A 20,637-nucleotide genomic window follows, 5' to 3' on the forward strand; every position below is an offset into this window, starting at 1 on the left:
TAATTGAAAATAGATCATTAATAGATTATTTATTCAACTAAATTGATTTACCATTTAAGCCCTATATTATACCTCATTGTGTAAAACAGCCTATCCACTGTACATGCTTACAACACCTTGACGTGTTGTGAGCTTGTAGATGTGCTATTTTCAGTTTCTATCACTCATTAATGATGTTTTTAGGGGATTTAAATAATGAAAAGCTTGAATGTCTCTCTTGTCCTTTCTTGTTTCTCCTGTAGACTAAAATAGTTCCATAATGGCTGTGCTGCGGGTCATATTTGATGAGGAGTCTGACTCTAGGAAGTTGCCCCTGGAGTCTGGGATACCATCAACAGTGGAAGAACTTTACAACATTATCAAGACATTCTTTCAATTGCCAGATGACTTCCGGTTGCAATACATGGATCCTAAGTTCATGGTGTACATGAACTTGGATTCAGTGTCTGAAATTGAAGATATGGGCACATTGAAAGTAATATACACTCCTGTCTTTGATCCCCGCTACATCACAATGTACCCAGTAGACCCATCTGCTGCTACCTCAACTGCCACCGACCTGCCACCTGCTTGGACCTCGCCTGCCACCTGCCTTCCACCGTCTGGGACCTCGCCTGCCACCTACCTGCCTCCTGCTGGGACCTCGCCTGCCACCTACCTGTCACCTGCTGGGACCTCGCCTGCCACCTACCTGTCACCTGCTGGGACCTTGCGTGCCATCTACCTTCCACCGTCTGCGCCCTCGCCTGCCAGCTACCTGCCACCTGCTAGGACCTCAACTTCCACCTGCCCAGAGTCTAAAACCCCTCCTTCATCTGTAGCCTCATCCTGCAGTGATGACACATTGTACACGTCCACCCCGCATTCATCCCCTGAAGTTACGTTCTCAGGTTTATCCACTTGGCCGATTGTATTTGTGATCCCTAAATTTACGTACGATGCTGATTATGAGCTAGAACAGAAGAATGCAGAGTTTGAGACAAATGGAACACACTTCAACCCTGGCCCAAAGCTGAAAACGGCCATCCTGGAAGGTCTAGCCCAGGAAATTATGAACTACACAAAATACCCTAAAAACTATCAGTGTGATGAAGTAGCAGGGGCTCTGATCAAGGCCCATCCCTGTTTGACGCAGCTGGGAGCCTCAGATGGATTTGGGGGATGGAAACGATCACTGAGGAATGAAATGCAAAGCTATCGAACGAAGCTTGGGCGACTCGGGCATCCTGAAATCCGTGTGAACTCATTGAAGCACAAACGTGAAGGCAAAGGCAAATCTGCAGCAAATACCAAGAAACCAAGAAACGCTGAAGTGAACTACATTCCTCTTCACCAAAAAGGCCAAACCACAGAAAGTTTGGAGAAGGAGAGAATAGCTTTGTTGTCAGAAGTGAAAAAGCGTGACAATGAAGTGGTGATAAGGGCAAAAATGGAAAAAAACCTTCTCCCACAGGCGCCTTGAGATAGTGGACCAGAGGCCCATTATAGGAGAGTTCAAGGACGGATAGCCTGCCCTGTTCCAGCAGTGTGAAGTAAGTCAGTCTGTATATGTTCCTAAGCATTTGCAATTGTATTTTCAGATAACTCTGCATCCCTGTATATCAATCAATCAATCAAACTTTATTTATATAGCACATTTTTACACAACGTTAGTTGACCAAAGTGCTGCACAGGTAAAAAGCAGGGAAAAAAAGAAAAGCAACAATACATCACATCAGAAAAGAGAACACAAAAAAACACATAATAAGGTGTAAAAAACGCATAGCATATTGTATGTTGTATGATTGCACGTAGGTTTATACAGAGGGTAGGGAAGCGATATTGATAAGAGTTAAAAACAGGAACATTTATGATTGGATGTGGTTAAAGGCCAGAGAGAAGAGGTGAGTTTTAAGTAGGGTCTTAAATATCTGGATAGACTGAGCAGATCTGATGTGGAGGGGGAGATTGTTCCACAGCTGTGGGGCTGCCACCGCAAAAGAGCGATCCCCTCTGGTTTTGAGGGTTAGGTTTGATGGCACAGTCAGCAATGACTGGTCAGCAGACCTTAGTGCTCAGGGTGGGTTATGGGGTGTTAGAAGTTCAGCCATATATGGGGGGGCCATATATGGATTTAAAAGCAAATAATACAATTTTAAAATCAATTCTGTATTTTACCGGAAGCCAATGGAGAGAGGCCAACACTGGAGTGATGTGGTCATATTTTTTGATACCTCTGAGAAGGCGAGCAGCAGCGTTTTGGACTAGTTGCAATCGCCTGAGTAGGGAGAGGTCGATGCCATAATATAGTGCATTACAGTAGTCAATCCTAGATGTGATAACGGCATGGATTACTTATTCAAATTGTTTGAGGGGGAGATATGGTTTGATTTTGGCCAGGAGTCGTAAATGAAAAAAGCTGTTTTTTATGTTGCTGTCAAAAATAACAACTAGGTTTTTTGCATTATTGTGGATATTGGAGGTGAGGGGGCCCAGGGTGTTGAAAGGTGAGGTGGGGTGGTGTCCAAAGATGATGATTTCGGTTTTATTGTTAAGGTGTAGGAAATTTGCATTCATCCAGGATTTAATGTCATCTAGGCAGTTGATCAAGGGTGTGAAGGAATTATTGTTGTTGTTATTAGACGCAAGTGGCATGTATATTTGGACAGAGAAGGTCCTGTCAGTTAGATATGATCTGAACCAAGCTAGGGCCGTGCCAGAGATGCCAACCTGATTCCAGTCGTGAGAGTCGTATATTGTACTGTATAATTGAAAACATTAACAAATTACTATTTTGATTATATTTTTCAGGTGAATGCAGAGTTTATGAGGATAACCACCAAGCCGCTGCAATCCAAATTCATGTCGGAGTTGGACCACTTCTCCAACAAGCTCCTACCGATATTCCAAAGCAAAGGAGGAGTGAGGGGGAAGAAGATGAATGGCATCCTGGCTGACATAGATTTGGTTAGTAGAAATGCATCAAAACATTTTCACTATATTGAGCTGTTTACTGTAAGGTTTTCTTGTCCATATCTGCTCAAACATATGCACACGTGGCAAATGGCCTGCTCATTTGGTGCTCTTATCCAAAGCACTTTACATTGTTTGCATTTCATTCATCCACTCACACCAATGACTGTGTAAATCATGCAAGACAACTACAGCCTCATTGGGTGCATTTAGGGATTAGGTATATTGCTCAGGGACATCTGGACAGATTCAATCCTCTGGTCTTCAGTCAAACACAATTTGTCTAAATTCTGTTTTTGTTTGTCATCACTTTAGTGTGTCAACATAAACACAAGGAGGGAGCGCGTCTTGAAATGCCTGATGTTGTACCTCAATGAGGATCCCAACTTGCTCTTCAAGGAATATCTGGTAAGTTACTTTATCACTGTTTCCTATGTAGTGTTGGAACAGTGTTATCCTATGTACTAAACACTTGGTCTACTTCTATCTAAGAATGTTTATTTGTGTTTTTGGATATAGTTTTCCTCTCTATGGTGTTCAGCATTTTGCGTCTTTGTTTGTCTTTTATAGGACTCCAATGCTGAGGGTGCAGAGACCGACATGGGACTCATGGGGATCTACGCGGCTGGGAAGAATGAAAATGGGGAGCCAGAGGATGTTGGCATTGTCATCGAAGGCGTTAAGGTCCTGAATAACATCGGCAGTGTCATACTTGGGTTCATCATGCTGTTTGGCCTCATTTATGCGCTTGACTTAAGCTACCCAGACAAGTTCAAGTACACATTTGAGTTCATCCAGAAGATCATAATGAATTTGGATGCACACAAGCTGAATACAAAGATAGCGCAGCTGAAAATCAAGTTGTTTGCATAAGAGCTGGACACAGTTCTTTGTCACCATGCATGCTTGATCTTTTTTTTATTTTTTTTCCCTTTCACTTTAATCTACAAGTCAATGCGACCATCATTGAACTCATGGACTCTGGTTTGTCTAAGACAGGCCTGAGCTTAACTGACCTCATGACCTCATGACCTCATGGACTCCTAGGATGTCTGGGAACTCAGATGCCACCTACCTGCTGGGACAGGTGGCATGTTTGTCTTAGAGAGGCGTAATTAAGACTGGGCATTATTGTTTTCAACAGTTCTGAAGCTGTAACTGGACTTTTGATTCAAAGCACATGAGGAGTAACACTCTTAAATTGTTTTTAAAAAAAAGCTGTACATTTTAAAAGGTTTTCACCTTTGAGTGAATCAGTTTGTTAAAAAACATTTTCACCTTGCTGCGTAAATTAAAAAACTTAAAGGGTCATACTTTAAAAAAGTATTGTTGAAAAGAATACACATTGACCAAATTGTTCTTAAAATATGTTTTAAAAGTTTTCACCTTTGTGTGAATCAGTTAAAAAAAGTTCATAAACGTGTTCACCTTGCTGCTGAGAAAAAACCTAAAAGGTCGAAGTTTAACCTGCACTTTAATGTTTTAACTGTTAAAGGGGTAGTACACTCAAAACATGACTTATTTTCTATCAATTACACACCCCATGAAGCCTTGAATTCATGGAGACTTTTTAGTTTTTGTCCTATTCCTAAGCCAATAATTTGATGACCGACGGATCTAGGAGACATTTCTGGCTTAGGAATGCAACAGAAACTAAAAATGAATTCAAGGCTTCATGGGGTGTGCAATTAGAAAATAAGTAATTTTTTGGGTGAACTATAACATTTTATAACCTGCACTGATATTTTTGTTTGTATTTCATGTTGCATTGTTGCACAAAATGTAAAAGGGGGAAAAGAGTTCCCTGCAGGATTTAAATAAAAACAAATGATAACCAAAGTTTTGTCTTAAGTGCATGTCTTATGGGGCTAGAAACTGTAAGTACAATTAGTTTGAGTTCGAAAAAGTAAATTTAGTGTAACTTTATTAATGTAATGATTATACGTTGGCTTTATTAGATAGAAATGAGTTGCACCAGCACATTTAAGTTATATTAGTTTGAGTTGGACAAATGTAAACCAATTTGATTCATTTAAAGTATTTATTTTACCTTACGTCAATTTGCTAAAAATGAGTTGGACTAATGTAAATCAATTTGATTCATGTAAAGTATTTATTTAATTTGACCTTACGTTAATTTGCTAAAAATGAGTTGGACTAATGTAAATCAATTTGATTCATGTAAAGTATTTATTTGACCTTATGTTAATTTGCTAAAAATGAGTTCGACTAATTGAAAAACATTCATTGGATTGAATGCACTTAGTTTGAGTTGGGGCTAGATATATTTATTGGATGGAAAAACTGCCTACAATTGAATTGCGTTCATCCAATAGATTATTTTTTTGAGTGTAGGCCACAGTAGGTCACAGTTGAACATAGTAATCAAACATAACACACGAGAGAGAGAGAGAGCGAGAGAGAGAGAGAGAGAGAGAGAGAGAGAGAGCGAGAGAGAGAGAGAGAGAGAGAGAGAGAGAGAGAGAGAGAGAGAGAGATTCTCACTGCTGCTGTTCTGCAACATTTCCCCCTGGATAAGAACAAAAATAGGTTTACACTACCCTCTAGGGGCTGAACAGATCAATGGCCAAATGACCATTTAAATGATTTTTATCTCATCTTACTTGATGTACTGTACTGTCATCAGTGTCAAAATAATGTATTTATATATCATATAAGTTATGTTTAACTACATGCCAGACTAATGGGATGAATTGGGATCATACCTTTAACACAAACAGAAGAACTATCAAACTACTTTACCTTGGGCTGTAGTAATGACTTCAGCTGCCTTCATCATTACGCCATTATTTTATGTTTTAATGTATTCATTGTTTCTGTGGTTTATTTAACAGGCATTGGTTTATTTTGTGGTACCACTGTGTGTGTAGGAAGTGTATTCATGGAATACAAGACAGGTGGGCACTAGGGACATTTGCGCACCATACTTTTGGGATGACTGGGCACCTGGAGAGGTGGGCACCAGGACATCTGGGCACTAGGGACATGTGGGCACCTGGACGAGTGGGCACCTGAATTAGGATCTGTGTCCACAAGTGTTTTTTAACTCTACATAGCATGCTGCTTTGTTGTTGGTAAGTGATATTTAACTCACCCTGTGCACAGCATACATAGTGATGAGGGGGGGGGGGGTCTTTTTAATGTGTACTTTTTAACAGTAGGCTACTATTTATCTAAAAACCATCTTACAGTGTACTGTTTTCTGGTTAGCTATGTTAACATTGATTATTTGACCGTTTCTTCAACATTTTATAGTGTACTGTTCTATCTTTTTTAACAGTAGGCTACTTACTATATTGTCTATATATTTTTTTCTATCATTTTATAGTGTACTGTTTAACTATGTTTTCTCTATCTTAACATTGATCATTTGACCTTTTTTTTGGTATCCTTAATTCTTTTCGGTATTTTCCCAATTTGTTCTATTCTTTAACAGTAGCCTACTTTATATTTTTTTCAAATAAACTCTTATATTGTACTTTTGACCTCGTTGTTGTGTTGTGTTTGGAGGTTTAAAGAACAGTGCCCAGTTGTCCTTAGTGCCCAGATGGTTTTGGTGCCCACCTGTCCTGTTAAGTAAGTTTCGGAACATGCCACGGTATCGCGAGACAGCCAAATCGTGATACGAACGAGCCAGAAACCAGTGTTGCCATGTCCACTTATTATAAGCTGCTTATTTTTCTGTGGAGTTCCTTAAATATTGGTGGTTGCGGTTTTCTGGTCTTGCTTCTAAAGTGTAGTTGATTATTTGGGCTTGCCTCACATTTTTAAATTTATTTTAACCTGTGGTTAGCAAGTGCTTTCATGTCAAGGACCCCCAAATTAATATATATTTGTCCCTAACCCGTAACCCCCATCTGAAAATGATTTGTGCCATGGACCCCCACACCAGATTTGTGTTGTTAGAATGTGTTGTGTTGTTAGAATTATATTATTAACTATTCCACATTTTATTTCAAGATTTTTTGAAAATAGCCGATCTACAAGCTCACAACGTTTTGCATCGCAACGCGTTGTGAGTTTGTAAATTGTGAGCTTGTAGATTGTGAGCTTGTAGGCTATTTTCAATACAGTAAAAGGTTAAAGTGCTCATAATGGCCTAGTTGCTTCTTTTGGGCTTGTTTTCCTAGACCTAGTTGCTTATTTCTCTCACACAATCTGGCAACACTCTGTCTTGTTTTCCTCGTCGCCTCTTTTCCAGAGACTGGTGACGCGAGGTTACGTCGCCTCAAACGGATTAAAAGCTGGAGCCTCTCAGTGACGTCATTGATTGTGTAAGTCTATCAGGTAAAGTTCATGTTGTATCTTCTTGTTGTTTTCACTATAGAATGTGTGTTTGTGTTCAGTTGAGAATGTTACTGCGTCACATATTAACCCACACCGTGGATAAGGACAATAAGCTAAGCAGTTAGCATAGTGTGCTAGCATAGCTGCTACAGCAGTCAAGCAGATCGAAATCAAATGTGAGTTGTTGGAATTTGTTGTGGAATTCATGGTCATTGTAGGAGGTTTTACAATAACATGACTGTTGTCAAACAAGTCCATGTTTTACTGAATGAACTGAATAGCAAGGGTAGCCACTAGCCATGGATCACACGACGCTCGTCCGTCCAGAGCGTCATGGCGGATCTTCAACCTGTTTTTTGCTCTTTCTCCAGTTACAGCTCGTACATCTACATAAACGTTCAGATTTCAATTATAAAGTGCTGACCTCATGGCCACGGATGTTACAATTTACATCGGGTGGGTCTAAGTACCCGTATCTTCCGTATTGTTCAATAAAAATCATTATAATCCGATCGGTGGCCATTTTCCCCGAATTTTCGCCATAGGCTTTAAACTGCGCGATCCTATCAGTTGGCAGGTGTATTGCACTCTGTTATATTATAACTATGTGAAAAAATGGCTGCCCGATCGGATTAAAATTATTTTTATTTAACAATACGGAAGATACAGGTACTTAGACCCACCCGATGTACATTGTAACATCCGTGGCCATGAGGTGAGAGCTTTATATTTGAAATCTGAACGTTTATGTAGATGTACCTACGGGCTGTAAATGGAGAAAGTGCAACAAACAGTTTGAAGTATCATCATTACTGTCAGACAGTCATGTTTCAGGGTTAGGGTAGCTACTAGGCCTAGAATTAACCCATTAAGACCTGGAACTGTGTCATTTTTAGATTTGAGCTAAAAAGCATTATTTTACACTTTGGGCTATTCAAAAATAGCAGATATACAAGCTTGTAGATCTGCTATTTTTGAAAAATCGTGAAAATGTGTGCAAATCTTTGAATATATATATATATTTAAAGAGAACATTTTTAACTCCAATCGTTGCTTCTGGGGGTCCCTGGAACAAAATATTTTGATGGGTGTCCGTGGCCAAATACATATAATGTTGGGGGTCTTTGACATGAAAAAGATTGAGCACCACTGATATAAACATACGTTTTTCAGAACACTGTTGAAATTTAGGAGACATGTAGAATCGGCTTCAAGTCTCAATGGGTTAAGCAAGATCACTTAAGAGGGTGAGCTTTACCGTGATTATTGGCACGCAGTGATTGATTGAATACTTTATTAAGTTTGCAAAATAAAAGCACAGGAAAGTACAGTTCAATACAAGGTCTGCTAAGAGGATTTTAAACCCAAGAAAGCACTATGGCTTGTTTCCATTGGGGTCCTGTGTACTCAATTCATCAAAACATTTAATGACAGACACATATACAATACTATGCAAAATCATCATATAAACTAGTAGCAATCAAAAAGAAAAATATGTACATTAAACATTTCGGGGGGGGGGGGGGGGGGTCAGGAATGAGGCGGAGCCAAGTTCCGCAAGGAAAGATTGATATTTTCTTCAAGGATTAAGCTTTTTGCTTTTATTCAATGTAAATGACATTGAAACATTTGCCTGATCGCCTCGCTGCTCGTCGGATTGCCCTTGCTTTTACGGTCGTGTTTGTTGTGAACCCACAAATGGAGCGAATGGCATAGTTCTCCATTGATGGGTTACTTACAGCTACGGGGCGGCCATAGCTGAGTGGTTAGTGAGCCCGCCTAGGGAGCCAGAAGCCCTGGTTGCCTCAGGTACGATTCCAGGCCACGCCAGCATATGTGTCGATGAAATGAAATTTGTCCCTGAGTAAGACTCTTTACCCCTAATTGCTCACAGGCCCTCATTGGAAACAAGCCCGCAAGGACTTTCATGAACGTCCTGTTAAAAGGAATTATCCTTATCCTACAAACCGCTTGGTAAGTGTAGCTATAGTGTGATCGGAGAGCATGGCATTATTTTTTAAGGTGATGTGCATGGTGGTGATGCCGTTACTCAGGAGGTCCATGAGGATGCAACAGTCTGGTGCGTCTGTTAAAACAGGTACAACTTTACAGTGACAGTAGGATCTTACTATTCCCACAATATCTGTGCTTAGAATTAAATGTACACAAAATAATGTTCTATAATGAAGTATTTGTATATACAGCTAGTTTATTATTCTTACCCTCTTCATCATGTAGCACAGGGTGGTCAGGAGTGGACGCAGGCGGAGTACCTGCACTTGGAGCAGACTCGAGCGGGGTGGAGTGTTCATGGTGGCTTGGTTGAAGAGGTTGATTAAAGTCTGCAGATGGTGGACACAACCGTACTCCTGTTATTACAATGCTACCACCCACCCATAGGGTGAATTATTGTTCATATTCCCTTCTTTTCCGCTGTGACACTGTTGTGTTTGCAAAGTCCAATATACATGATGTATATTTTGATTTATTGCTGTTTATTGCTGTGATTTATTGCATTAGGACTTACTCTCTCCAGTTTGATCTGCCTTCAGAGCCATCAGAAACGTGCGGCGCACTACTGCTGCACCTTTGGCACCTGAAACAGTCTACGTAATTGCATCTTTGTTAATTACTGTAGTGCTGTAGCATGAGAACAACAAAAGCAAACAACTGCATACATAAGAGTATTGCAACGGGTGATAAACCCAAACCATACCTGCTGTTGTCAGTTTGAGCAGGTCCGCCCTCATTTCCGGTGTTACAGGAACGTAGTTGGCAGAAAAGACACCGAATGCCTTCACCACCGCAGCCTGGTGCTTGCATGGTGCACCTGTTTGCCCCACTGGACAGGTGCAAAACTTAGACTCCATGTCTACAGAGTAGGTCAGTCCTGAAGTTGTGCTGCTCTTCACCTTAAAACTTCTGGCATCAATCTAAAAGATATATAAAAAACAATATGAAATAAATTCCAAAAGTTATAAGCAGGAGAAAGGAGGCATTATAGGGAAAAGAGATGTCCTTAAAGGGATACTTCACTTTCGGGCCGGGGAAACATTTAAAAAATATATTAAAAATAAATGAAAAAAGTTATGGAAAATTCATGGCCCCCTCACGCATTAGAGTGTCCTACTAATGCGTGAGGGGGCCATGAATTTTCCATAACTTTTTTCATTTATTTTTAATATATTTTTTAAATGTTTCCCCGGCCCTAAAGTGAAGTATCCCTTTAACACTCGCATTGCTGCCTCCACAAAGTTGTTTGTGTTATTGCCACGTGTTGGCATGGCCTTCCTGAAGCTGTAAGCCCAACTCTCCCGACGGCGGTACAGGTCCTTTAAGTATTTCAGGAACCTAGGGTAGCTAAAAACACAAACAACATTAAACACATAGCAGATAGAGGAATTATTCTTAAAATATCATTATCTATGACATGGCTACACTGTACCTCTTAACCCATTAACTCTTGCCCTGCCAGAGTTTTTTCAGAAACAGTCTGTAGCCTGCCAGGGTTTTGACCGATTTTGGTACCTTTTCGCATAGCCACAAAATATTTTTCTCAAGTATGATTGATCCCCAGAAAATTTCTAATCACAGATGAGATTCAGGTGTGGTTTCACAAATGTCAACGAGGTCAATTTGACCTTGTTGTCATGTGGTGTTTGATGTTTGAAAATAGCTCAAAACCAGTGGTTTCAAACCAAAAAACATTGTGAATTGTTTGTCCGTTTCAATTTTAACATTGAAGTGGATGGAGCAGCAAATCTTTGGAAATTGTTATCTCCTTATTCGTTTGGAATATCGAAAAGGTGTCAATACTAAATAATTAGAGAATCTTTTTAGAATTTTTTTCTTTTTTTCATGACGTTTTTAAACGTCTTTGGCAGGCAACAGCTAATTTCTCAAAGACGTTTATAAACGTCTTTGGCAGTTATAGAGTTAAGACCTGAGGCGATTCTTTAAAAAAATCTAAATTCTAACAGTTTTTTGAAAAAAAAAAAAAAAAATGTGAAGATTTTTCAAAAATAGCAGATCTACAAGCTCGTAGCGCGAGCTTGTATATCTGCTATTTTTGAAAAAAGTGACACAGATGCGTTCCAGGTATTAATGGGTTAACAACTGTGGCTATGGCCTGTTCGTAGAGTTGCTCCACCTGTGCCACTTCATCTGCATAAAGGAGGCCCTTCACAACTGTGTACAGAACCTTTCGGTCCTTGAGTGTTATGGCATGGTCTTTGCTCCACAGCCATCTCCACACAGCTTGGAGGACATGGAATGAACAAAGCAGCAGGGTTGCCTGGGGGAAGACTTGGCGCAGTGCCCCCCTCTCTGCCTCGCTGTCGTCGGTCATGAAAAGAGTGGGGCCTGCTTTTCCATTAAAGGCTTTTTCTGGAAGCAACTCTTTCAGCAGCTAGGGATGATGGAGCTCGTTAATATTTATTGATAATGAGCACCTTATCGATCCTGCTTATCGAACCGAGCTTTTATCGAGCCCACTATCGATCTTTTTCTATTAAGAAAAAAGACGTGAGACGAAAGATTCTGAACAGAACCGGTATCCTTTTTTATTGGCCAGTTGTGACAGTGAGGTTGTGGCTGACCACTATCTAAAATTAAATGAAGATGACAAAAGTGAAAAATATCTCCATGTCTCTTCAACTCTTTATAAACAAAAAAATGCATATTTATTTTTTCTATTCTTTTTTCTTTGTTTTAACCAAAATATATCACTCGCACTACATTTTACTAGGGCCTTCAAATACAGTACTTTTCTAACAGACAGAAGGCAAGTGACCTTTTTACTTTTGGAAAATAATATTGAAGAAACGGTTAATGTGTGTACTGTCACTTTAAAAGCACAATTTATACTTCATCGTACGACAGTGTCACGCACCAAACATAGCCGATCTCCAAGCTCACACTGCGTCTGTTCGCACCACGTTGTGAGCTTGTAGATCTGCCATTTTCGGCAACGATAGACTGAGAAGACGGACACGCTCAAGCAACACTAGTTATTCATTCACAGGGAGATCCCAAACGGATTATTATCAATTGGATTATTAAAATTGTCAACGGAGACTTGCTACCTTGGGTAGAAGAGGACGAGTGAAACTTTTGAGCGTTTCACTCGTTAACGCTATTGTTTCACCGCTGCACCGCACATGTAAACACAACAACGACGCAACCACCCGAGTGTACAAATGGAACCAAATGGACGCTTACAGTCCCCTTAAAATAGTGATGTAGTGAGCCAATAAAATTCCTCTTCCTTGTTTCCCCGGGCAGCGCTGTTTGGCACAACTTGCAGCTATCAATACACTTTTAGACCGACATGTTTGTGCCAGCGTGGGTGATTCGATTTATTTCTTGATCGCCTCTTGTTTTGATAGTTTAGACATGACGTCATGGGCCGCTGCACTCGATAACAGGCTCGACAAGCCCAAAGCTCATCGATACCCGGGTCTCGATAAATTCATGCCCGGGTATATAATGGACCCGGTTTTCGAGCTCCATCCCTATCAGCAGCTGCAAACCCTCAACTATAAGTGGCCTGATATTCACTTTGACAGAGGATCATTCCAAGTGGTAAACCACCTGCACAGCTGTGCGTGAGGAGCAGGAATACCCTGGTGCTCTCGCTGTCCATATTGCCAGACGAGTCAATGAAACAAAGTTCCCCACTGCGACTGGTCGTGTGCACACGCTTCATTAACGGGCTGCGGATGGCAACGAGAGGGGTCCCTGCAGCTGATGTTTTCATCTTGGCACAGGTTTGCTCACAAACACCGTTGTACCGTGCGATCTGTCTCTCCAGTGCCAAAAGCATGACCGGACCCGTCCTCACACCAAACTCTGCCGTAAAGTGCTTTTGGAAGAGTCGGTACAAAAGGAAGGGTTCTCGCAAATTATTAACATTGAATTGTCATTACAAAGTATTTTACCACATTTCCAGGCCAACATGTCTTTTTAAACGTTAAATATACCTTCTGGCAAAACCACGGTCTGGGCATATGGTTCGGTCAGCAGAAGCATGTATATGTCACAGGGAAATTGGCATTCCAGGGAAATTGAAAGAGGAGCGCTCGCTTTTAGGCGCGGGGCTTCGGCGCGAGGCATGGCTTTTCGAGACAGGCTTTTTTACGTGAGGAGGCGCGAGGCGGGGCTTTGACACGAGGCGGCGCGAGGAGGAGGAGGCGCGAGGCGGGGCTTTGATGCAAGGCCGACCTGGCTTTTGTTGTCCCCCCCCCACATAGCAACACAATAACGCCTTGAGTTAACGAGTTGAGTTGGAGTTTCTTACCGTTCGTTTGTTTTCTCCGTTGAAAGAAAAAAACTCTGGAAAAATATGTGTCTCTCCGTCGCGATACATTGTTTGTTTGAAGCGAGGCAACTCGGCTAAAACGGCGCCATGCCTGGAAGGGGCGTGGCCTCCCAGCCCCGCCTCCCCGCCCCCTTGCTTCAACAATATGGGAATAGGCACATGAGAGGGTGAGCTTTACCGTGATTATTGGCACGCCAGTGATTGATTGATTGAATACTTTATTAACAGTTTGCAAAATAAAAGCACAGGAAAGTACAGTTCAATACAAGGTCTGCTAAGAGGATTTTAAACCCAAGAAAGCACTATGGCTTGTTTCCATTGGGGTCCTGTGTACTCAATTCATCAAAACATTTAATGACAGACACAGATACAATACCATGCAAACTCATCATACAAACGAGTAATCCAAAAGAAAAATATGTACATAAAACAGTTTGGGAGGGAGGGAGGGGGGGGTGCCGTCAGTAATGAAGCGGAGCCAAGTTCCGCAAGGAAAGAGGAGGAAAGATTGATATTTTCTTCAAAAATTTAGCTTTTTGCTTTCAATGTAATTTAATTAGATAATGTACATCAGTGAATCATTCTCTGACACTGCTTCTGTTTCTGCTCCGGATATTGTTCTACTTTCCAACAGCGACATAGAAAATAACCTCTGTGTGTTGTTTGAATGTGTTGTGGAATTCATGGTCATTGTAGAAGATTTTACAATAACATGACTGTTGTGACCTCATTAGGACCTACAATTAACACATTTATTAACATGACTGTTGTGACCTCATTAGGACCTACATTTAACTCATTGAGTGCCATTAACGTGTTTCACGTGTTTTAGCGCTATGGTGCAACGTGCCATTAACGTGTTTCACGTGTTTTTGAAAAAAATAGAAATAAACTCGAAAAAAAAGGCCAAGATATCATTATCTGAAGATTTGCAGCTCCTTCCACTCCTTGTTTAACTTATAACTGAAAAAGGCTGTATCTCGCTTCCTAAGCACTTTTGTTTTACTTTGAAAAAATAAAAAAATAAAAATCGTAATGGCCAGAAATAGATATTAATAATTTGGGCACTCAATGAGTTAAGACATACATGTATTAACATGAGCTGAATGCTAACAGTAGATGGGGATGCTAACCTTCCTGTTAACAATACAACTAAAGCTATTGCAACCACTCTTTATTTACTTACTTATTTTGACTACATGTGTCCCCGTTCTGGGACTGAACATTCGGTGAAAATAGCCGATCTACAAGCTTGTATACAAGTCCATGTTTGCAATGAACTGAATAGCAGGGGTAGCCATTAGGCCTAGAATGGTTGATATCCCATACAATTCACACAACTTCAATATTTCACAGAGAGAAAACATAAAAGTTTGAGTACATTTACCCTAGATCTCCACATCAGATCAGTGGGCTAGGTTCAAAACCGGAGACAATATATTACTTTAAATAAGATATGCTGTGAACTAATTGAATATAACAATGAAATGCTGTATTTCCATTATTTGATATACTTTATTTATGTTACAGCCTGTGTGGCTGTCTGGCTGTAGTATTTATTTCCTACAAAATTTGGGGATTTCGGCTTTTCTTTTAAAATGACAAATGCACATTGTGGCTGATAATGCTGCTATTTCTGAATAAATATTATTATAAATATATTTTAATATGTTATATTATATTTGACAGAGAATGACATGCAATCAGAGTGCCCTACTGTAATAGCTACAGTATTTATATGGTACTCAGGGCTTGACATTAACTTTTTGAGGCACAAGTAAATGTCTTATTCACTTGTCCGGGCACTAAAGTTACTTGTCCGTGTAAAAATGAGCTCAAGTACAAAAAAGAAAGAAAAGAAAACTGTGTAATGTGGCCATTAGTGTTTTTTTTAAATGTTTTTCTTTTATATTTAGAGAAAAGGGAAGGCCGATGGCCATTTAAAAACATATTTAGAGCTGACCCAAATAGTTTTTGTTCGATGGCATGGTATTTGAACGTAAGAAAATACCAATACCACTATTTGTTAATCATAATAGCCGATTTACAAGCCCACCATGCATTGAAGTTTGACATGTTGAGAGCTTGTAGATCTGCTCCTCTTCAAAGCCAAGTGATCAGTGTTGCCAGATTTTGCAAAAGAAATAAACAACCAGGTCTATGAAAACAGGCCCAAAAGAAGCGACTATTGGCCACATGAGCACTTCAAAGTTATAAACGTATATATAGGTTTAGTGCCTGTACAAGTGAATGGGAAACTTACGCCTCAAAAAGTTAATGTCAAGCCCTGCCAGTCTAAAATCAATGCGTTTTGAATTTCATCTTGAGAAATGTACAGCTAATCATACACAAGTACAATAATGTATTGGACAACTACAACAATGAGTAGACTTCTCCATATGATACAACGGTGCATAACCGAGTGAGTGTTATGCTTCACATAAGCGTCACATTATTGTGGAGAAAATATTTACTTGTCCGATGGACAACTCCGATTTTAATCTGCATGTCCTAAATTGTTAATCACTTGTCAGGAAAAGCGGACAACCGTTAATATCGAGCCCTGTAATAGCATGTAGCGTGTAGTTAACTCATTGACACAACGGTGCGGGGCTGAGTGCTGAGTCGCTGTTATTCCAGCGCTATAATTGTCTAAATCCTAGCCTATTTAGACAATTATAATATCTAAATAGGCTAGGAAAGTTGAATAAAAAAACGGATGAACATGTGATTGAATGAAATCAGTGTAGAGGGTCCTCATCTGGAGATGTTTGATACCTCAGTCTCTTTGAAGAGATGGATGGATGTGGGACAGAGTCAGGACACTACATTTTAAATCCTGGCCCCAGAATATTACATAAAGTCCCAGTGGTCTACTAGTCATTTTTAAGGCTACTTTCATCATTGTAAGATATTTGTAAACCACATAGTTATGTTATTGTTTTTTATTAATTATGTAAAACAAATAAAATAATACATGATGCATATGGGTGCTCCTTAAATTTTGGTGGGTGCTCCTAATCTCTTCTGGTGCTCCTTATTTTTTAAATTGGTAGCAGCAGTTCTACCAAGTAAAACACTTACATTTGAGCCCTGTCTGTGACAAATTCTTTAGAAGTGAGTCTTTGCAAAGTCTTTTAAAAGTATCATGAAAGTCTTCTAAATGTGATGTTGATTGAACATAAAACCACCACTGTTTTGTTGAAGCTCTTCAGTGATCTTCTCTGTGGTATGTAAGGTTGATGAATGAAAACTAAATGTTTTTTATTCTATTTCCACAGAGCACCACAGGGAGAGATCTACGCTATCAAGAGAGATGGCCTCCAAAAGATCATTAACATGGTCAGAGGAACAGCGAGAGATGGACCAGAGACATGGACTGTTTGATGCGATGCTGCAACCTGTAGTAAAGTTGTACAGGATAGGTATGTACTGTTTTATTAACTGGATGTTTCAACTGACTACTACAGAGAGAAGTCTGTATTTACAGAATCATATGTTCATAGTGGTCGATCTACAAGCTACGTGCTATACAGTATTTTAAAGACAGATCTCTTTAATGTTGCTTAAAGTTTTTAATGACCAACAGCAAAGGGTTGCAAAGTAGGCAGTATTATTGTATTAACATATTGACTGTCAGGAATTAATTTATTAATTCATCATCCTTGCCAACAAAATAGATAGTCACTCAACGCTTCTGTTAAGGGATAGGGAAGTCGGGAAAGCCACTGAAATCTACACTTAATGTACACTCCCTTATCATCGCTCCAAGCGGCTTGGGGAGCCTCCTCTCTACTCACTCTTTGCTCCCCCTAAAGCAAATGAACATTTATGTGAACCATTTCTGATTCATGCTGGAGTGCGGAGGAGGCAGACGTTGAGGAATTGGAATTTGGCTATTGAGTTACTCTCCCCTGATGTTCTCCCTCCTCTCTCCTCCTTCTAGACCTCACTCTACTTCCTGTGTGTAAAGAGGAGGTTTCCCCTGAACAGCAAGAGAGGAGCCCCAGTCTAGTCCAGGTGAAACTAGAACCTCTACACATTAAAGAGGAACAGCCGGAGAGGAGGCCCAGTCTGGTCCAGGTGAAACTAGAACCTCCACAGATTAAAGAGGAACAGCAGGAGAGGAGCCCCAGTCTGGTCCAGGTGAAACTAGAACCTCCACAGATTAAAGAGGAACAGCCGGAGAGGAGGCCCAGTCTGGTCCAGGTGAAACTAGAACCTCCACAGATTAAAGAGGAACAGCAGGAGAGGAGCCCCAGTCTGGTCCAGGTGAAACCAGAACCTCCACAGATTAAAGAGGAACAGCAGGAGAGGAGGCCCAGTTTGGTCCAGGTGAAACTAGAACCTCCACAGATTAAAGAGGAACAGCAGGAGAGGAGCCCCAGTCTGGTCCAGGTGAAACCAGAACCTCCACAGACTAAAGAGGAACAGGAGGAGATGCTTCTAAGCTCAGGGGAGGCTGCAGGGTCATCGTTGACATTATTGGCAGTGAAAAAAACAGAACCAAAAAACAAACAAAAAACAGAACCCCACCATTGTGACCAGTGTGGGAAAACGTTCAGCCTAAACAGTAATCTCAAACAGCACCAGATAATTCATACAGGAGAGAAGCCCTACCAATGTGACCAGTGTGGGGAACGGTTCAGCCACAAAAGACTGTTTGATGCAATGCTGCAACCTGTAGTAAAGCTGTACAGGATAGGTATGTACCGTTTTATTAACTGGATGTTTCAACTGACTACTACAGAATCATATGTTCATAGTGGTCGATCTACAAGCTACGTGCTATACAGTATTTTAAAGACGGATCTCTTTAATGTTGCTTAAAGTTTTTAATAACCAACAGCAAAGGGTTGCAAAGTAGGCAGTATTATTGTATTAACACATTGACTGTCAGGAATTAATTTATTAATTCGTCATCCTTGCCAACAAAATAGATAGTCACTCAACGCTTCTGTTAAGGGATAGGGAAGTCGGGAAAGCCAATGAAATCTACACTTAATGTACACTCACTTATCATCGCTCTAAGCGGCTTGGGGAGCCTCCTCTCTACTCACTCTGTGCTCACCCTAAAGCAAATGAACATTTATGTGAACCATTTCTGATTCATGCTGGAGTGCAGAGGAGGCAGACGTTGAGGAATTGGAATTTGGCTATTGAGTTGTTCTCCCCTGATGTTCTCCCTCCTCTCTCCTCCTTCTAGACCTCACTCTACTTCCTGTTTGTAAAGAGGAGGTTTCCCCTGAACAGCAGGAGAGGAGCCCCAGTCTGGTCCAGGTGAAACTAGAACCTCCACACAATAAAGAGGAACAGCAGGAGAGGAGCCCCAGTCTGGTCCAGGTGAAACCAGAACCTCCACAGATTAAAGAGGAACAGCAGGAGAGGAGGCCCAGTCTGGTCCAGGTGAAACAGGAGGAGATGCTTCTAAGCTCAGGGGAGGCTGCAGGGTCATCGTGGACATTATTGGCAGTGAAAAGCGAAGCTGATGATGAAAACAGAGCGACGGAGCCTCAAGCTAGCACCTCAACTGAACACATGACAATACTAGCATCGCAACCAACTAGTGATGACCAGCTCATCTCTTCACACTGTTCTGAATCTGATACTGATGACAGTGATAACTGCAGGAACAGAAATGTTGAGTCAGTTGTAAACACACTGGAATCACACAAGGTGCAACATGTGGAAGGACAAAGATTGTCTTTGAGCAACAAGCTGTCTCAGAACCCGAAGTCATTAAAGCAAAGAACATCCACGAGGAGTCAAACAGGAAATAATGTTTTTTGTTGTGACCAGTGTGGGATGATGTTCGGCAGAAAAGATCATCTAAAAAATCACCAGAGATTGCATACAGGAGAGAAGCCCTACTACTGTGATCAGTGTGGGAAAGTGTTCAGCCAGAGCGGTAATCTCCAAATTCACCAGAGGATACATACAGGATATAAACCCCACCATTGCGACCAGTGTGGGAAAACGTTCAGCCTAAGCAGTAATCTCAAACAGCACCAGAGAATTCATACAAGAGAGAAGCCCTACCACTGTGACCAGTGTGGAGAACGGTTCAGCCACAAAAGTACTCTCAAAATTCACCAGAGAATTCATACTGGAGAGAAGCCCTACCACTGTGACCAGTGTGGGAAAGTGTTCAACCAGAACAGTAATCTCAAAATTCACCAGAGAATACATACAGGACATAAACCCCACCATTGTGACCAGTGTGGGAAAATGTTCACCCTACACAGTCATCTCAAAATTCACCAGAGAATACATACAGGACATAAACCCCACCACTGTGACCAGTGTGGGGAACGGTTCAGCCACAAAAGTACTCTCACAATTCACCAGAGAATTCATACAGGAGAGAAGCCCTACCACTGTCACCAGTGTGGGAAAGGGTTCAGCCAGAGCAGTGATCTTAAACGTCACCAGAGAATACATACAGGAGAGAACGACCCTACCACTTTGACCATTGTGTGAAAGCGTTTGGATGTCTGACTTCCTTAAATAAACACATTCAAACAATTCACACTACTGGAAAATAAGCCTTTCAGTTGTGAATAGTGTACGAAGGGTTTTAACAGGCATAGTTTAAAGCCTCATCTTTGCATAGTGGATATGCTGATGTTAGCTGTGGAAATATTTTTATGTGAGTTGTTTTTTGTGTTACCACTGTGCAGGAGGTGTTTATGTTTCTGCCCTTGAACTCTGTGTCAAGAGGACACAGTTAGTGGTTACACTTCCTCCTCCATTTGGAGACTTTAAGTGGAAGGAGATGTTTGTTTGTCCAAATATGAATTTTGCATTGTCTCTTCATGGACATTTAGTTTACAGACTCATTTCATTACAGTTGTATGCAGTCAGTGATTTTTACTTTAAGGTGTATTTTTTGTCTTTATGAAATTTAAGTTTTGTTGTACAATAGCATGCATATGTTTATCTACTGTTATGTTCACATCGTATGCATATTTTTAGTGCTAGTTTACTTTATATCTTTATTCATTAACAGTTCAACGGTGGATAGAAGCCGATATTAGAATGCTGTGATTGAGCCAAAT

General features: G+C 40.7%; 1 protein-coding gene across 1 annotated transcript; it reads left to right on the forward strand.

Annotated features, from left to right (window-relative positions):
* Positions 1-7,224: 7,224 nt before the first annotated feature.
* On the forward strand, positions 7,225-20,603 carry LOC308086759 (uncharacterized protein). The gene is made up of 4 exons (XM_080430408.1): positions 7,225-7,260; positions 16,863-17,004; positions 17,526-18,284; positions 18,786-20,603. Exons 2-4 carry the CDS (start codon positions 16,896-16,898, stop codon positions 20,057-20,059), a joined length of 2,142 nt encoding a protein of 713 aa, XP_080286534.1. The 5' UTR covers positions 7,225-7,260; positions 16,863-16,895; the 3' UTR covers positions 20,060-20,603.
* Positions 20,604-20,637: the final 34 nt, after the last annotated feature.

The sequence above is a fragment of the Gymnoscopelus braueri genome (assembly GCF_963280865.1).
Source record: "Gymnoscopelus braueri genome assembly, chromosome: 6".
Classification (NCBI taxonomy): Eukaryota; Metazoa; Chordata; class Actinopteri; order Myctophiformes; family Myctophidae; genus Gymnoscopelus; species Gymnoscopelus braueri.

Excerpts from the sequence above, each read along its gene's own strand:
- LOC308086759 (XM_080430408.1), top strand. The coding sequence starts at position 16,896 with ATGGCCTCCAAAAGATCATTAACATGGTCAGAGGAACAGCGAGAGATG. Across the intron at positions 17,005-17,525 it reads AGTAAAGTTGTACAGGATAG|ACCTCACTCTACTTCCTGTG; the intron begins GTATGTACTGTT and ends TCCTCCTTCTAG. Across the intron at positions 18,285-18,785 it reads AGTAAAGCTGTACAGGATAG|ACCTCACTCTACTTCCTGTT; the intron begins GTATGTACCGTT and ends TCCTCCTTCTAG.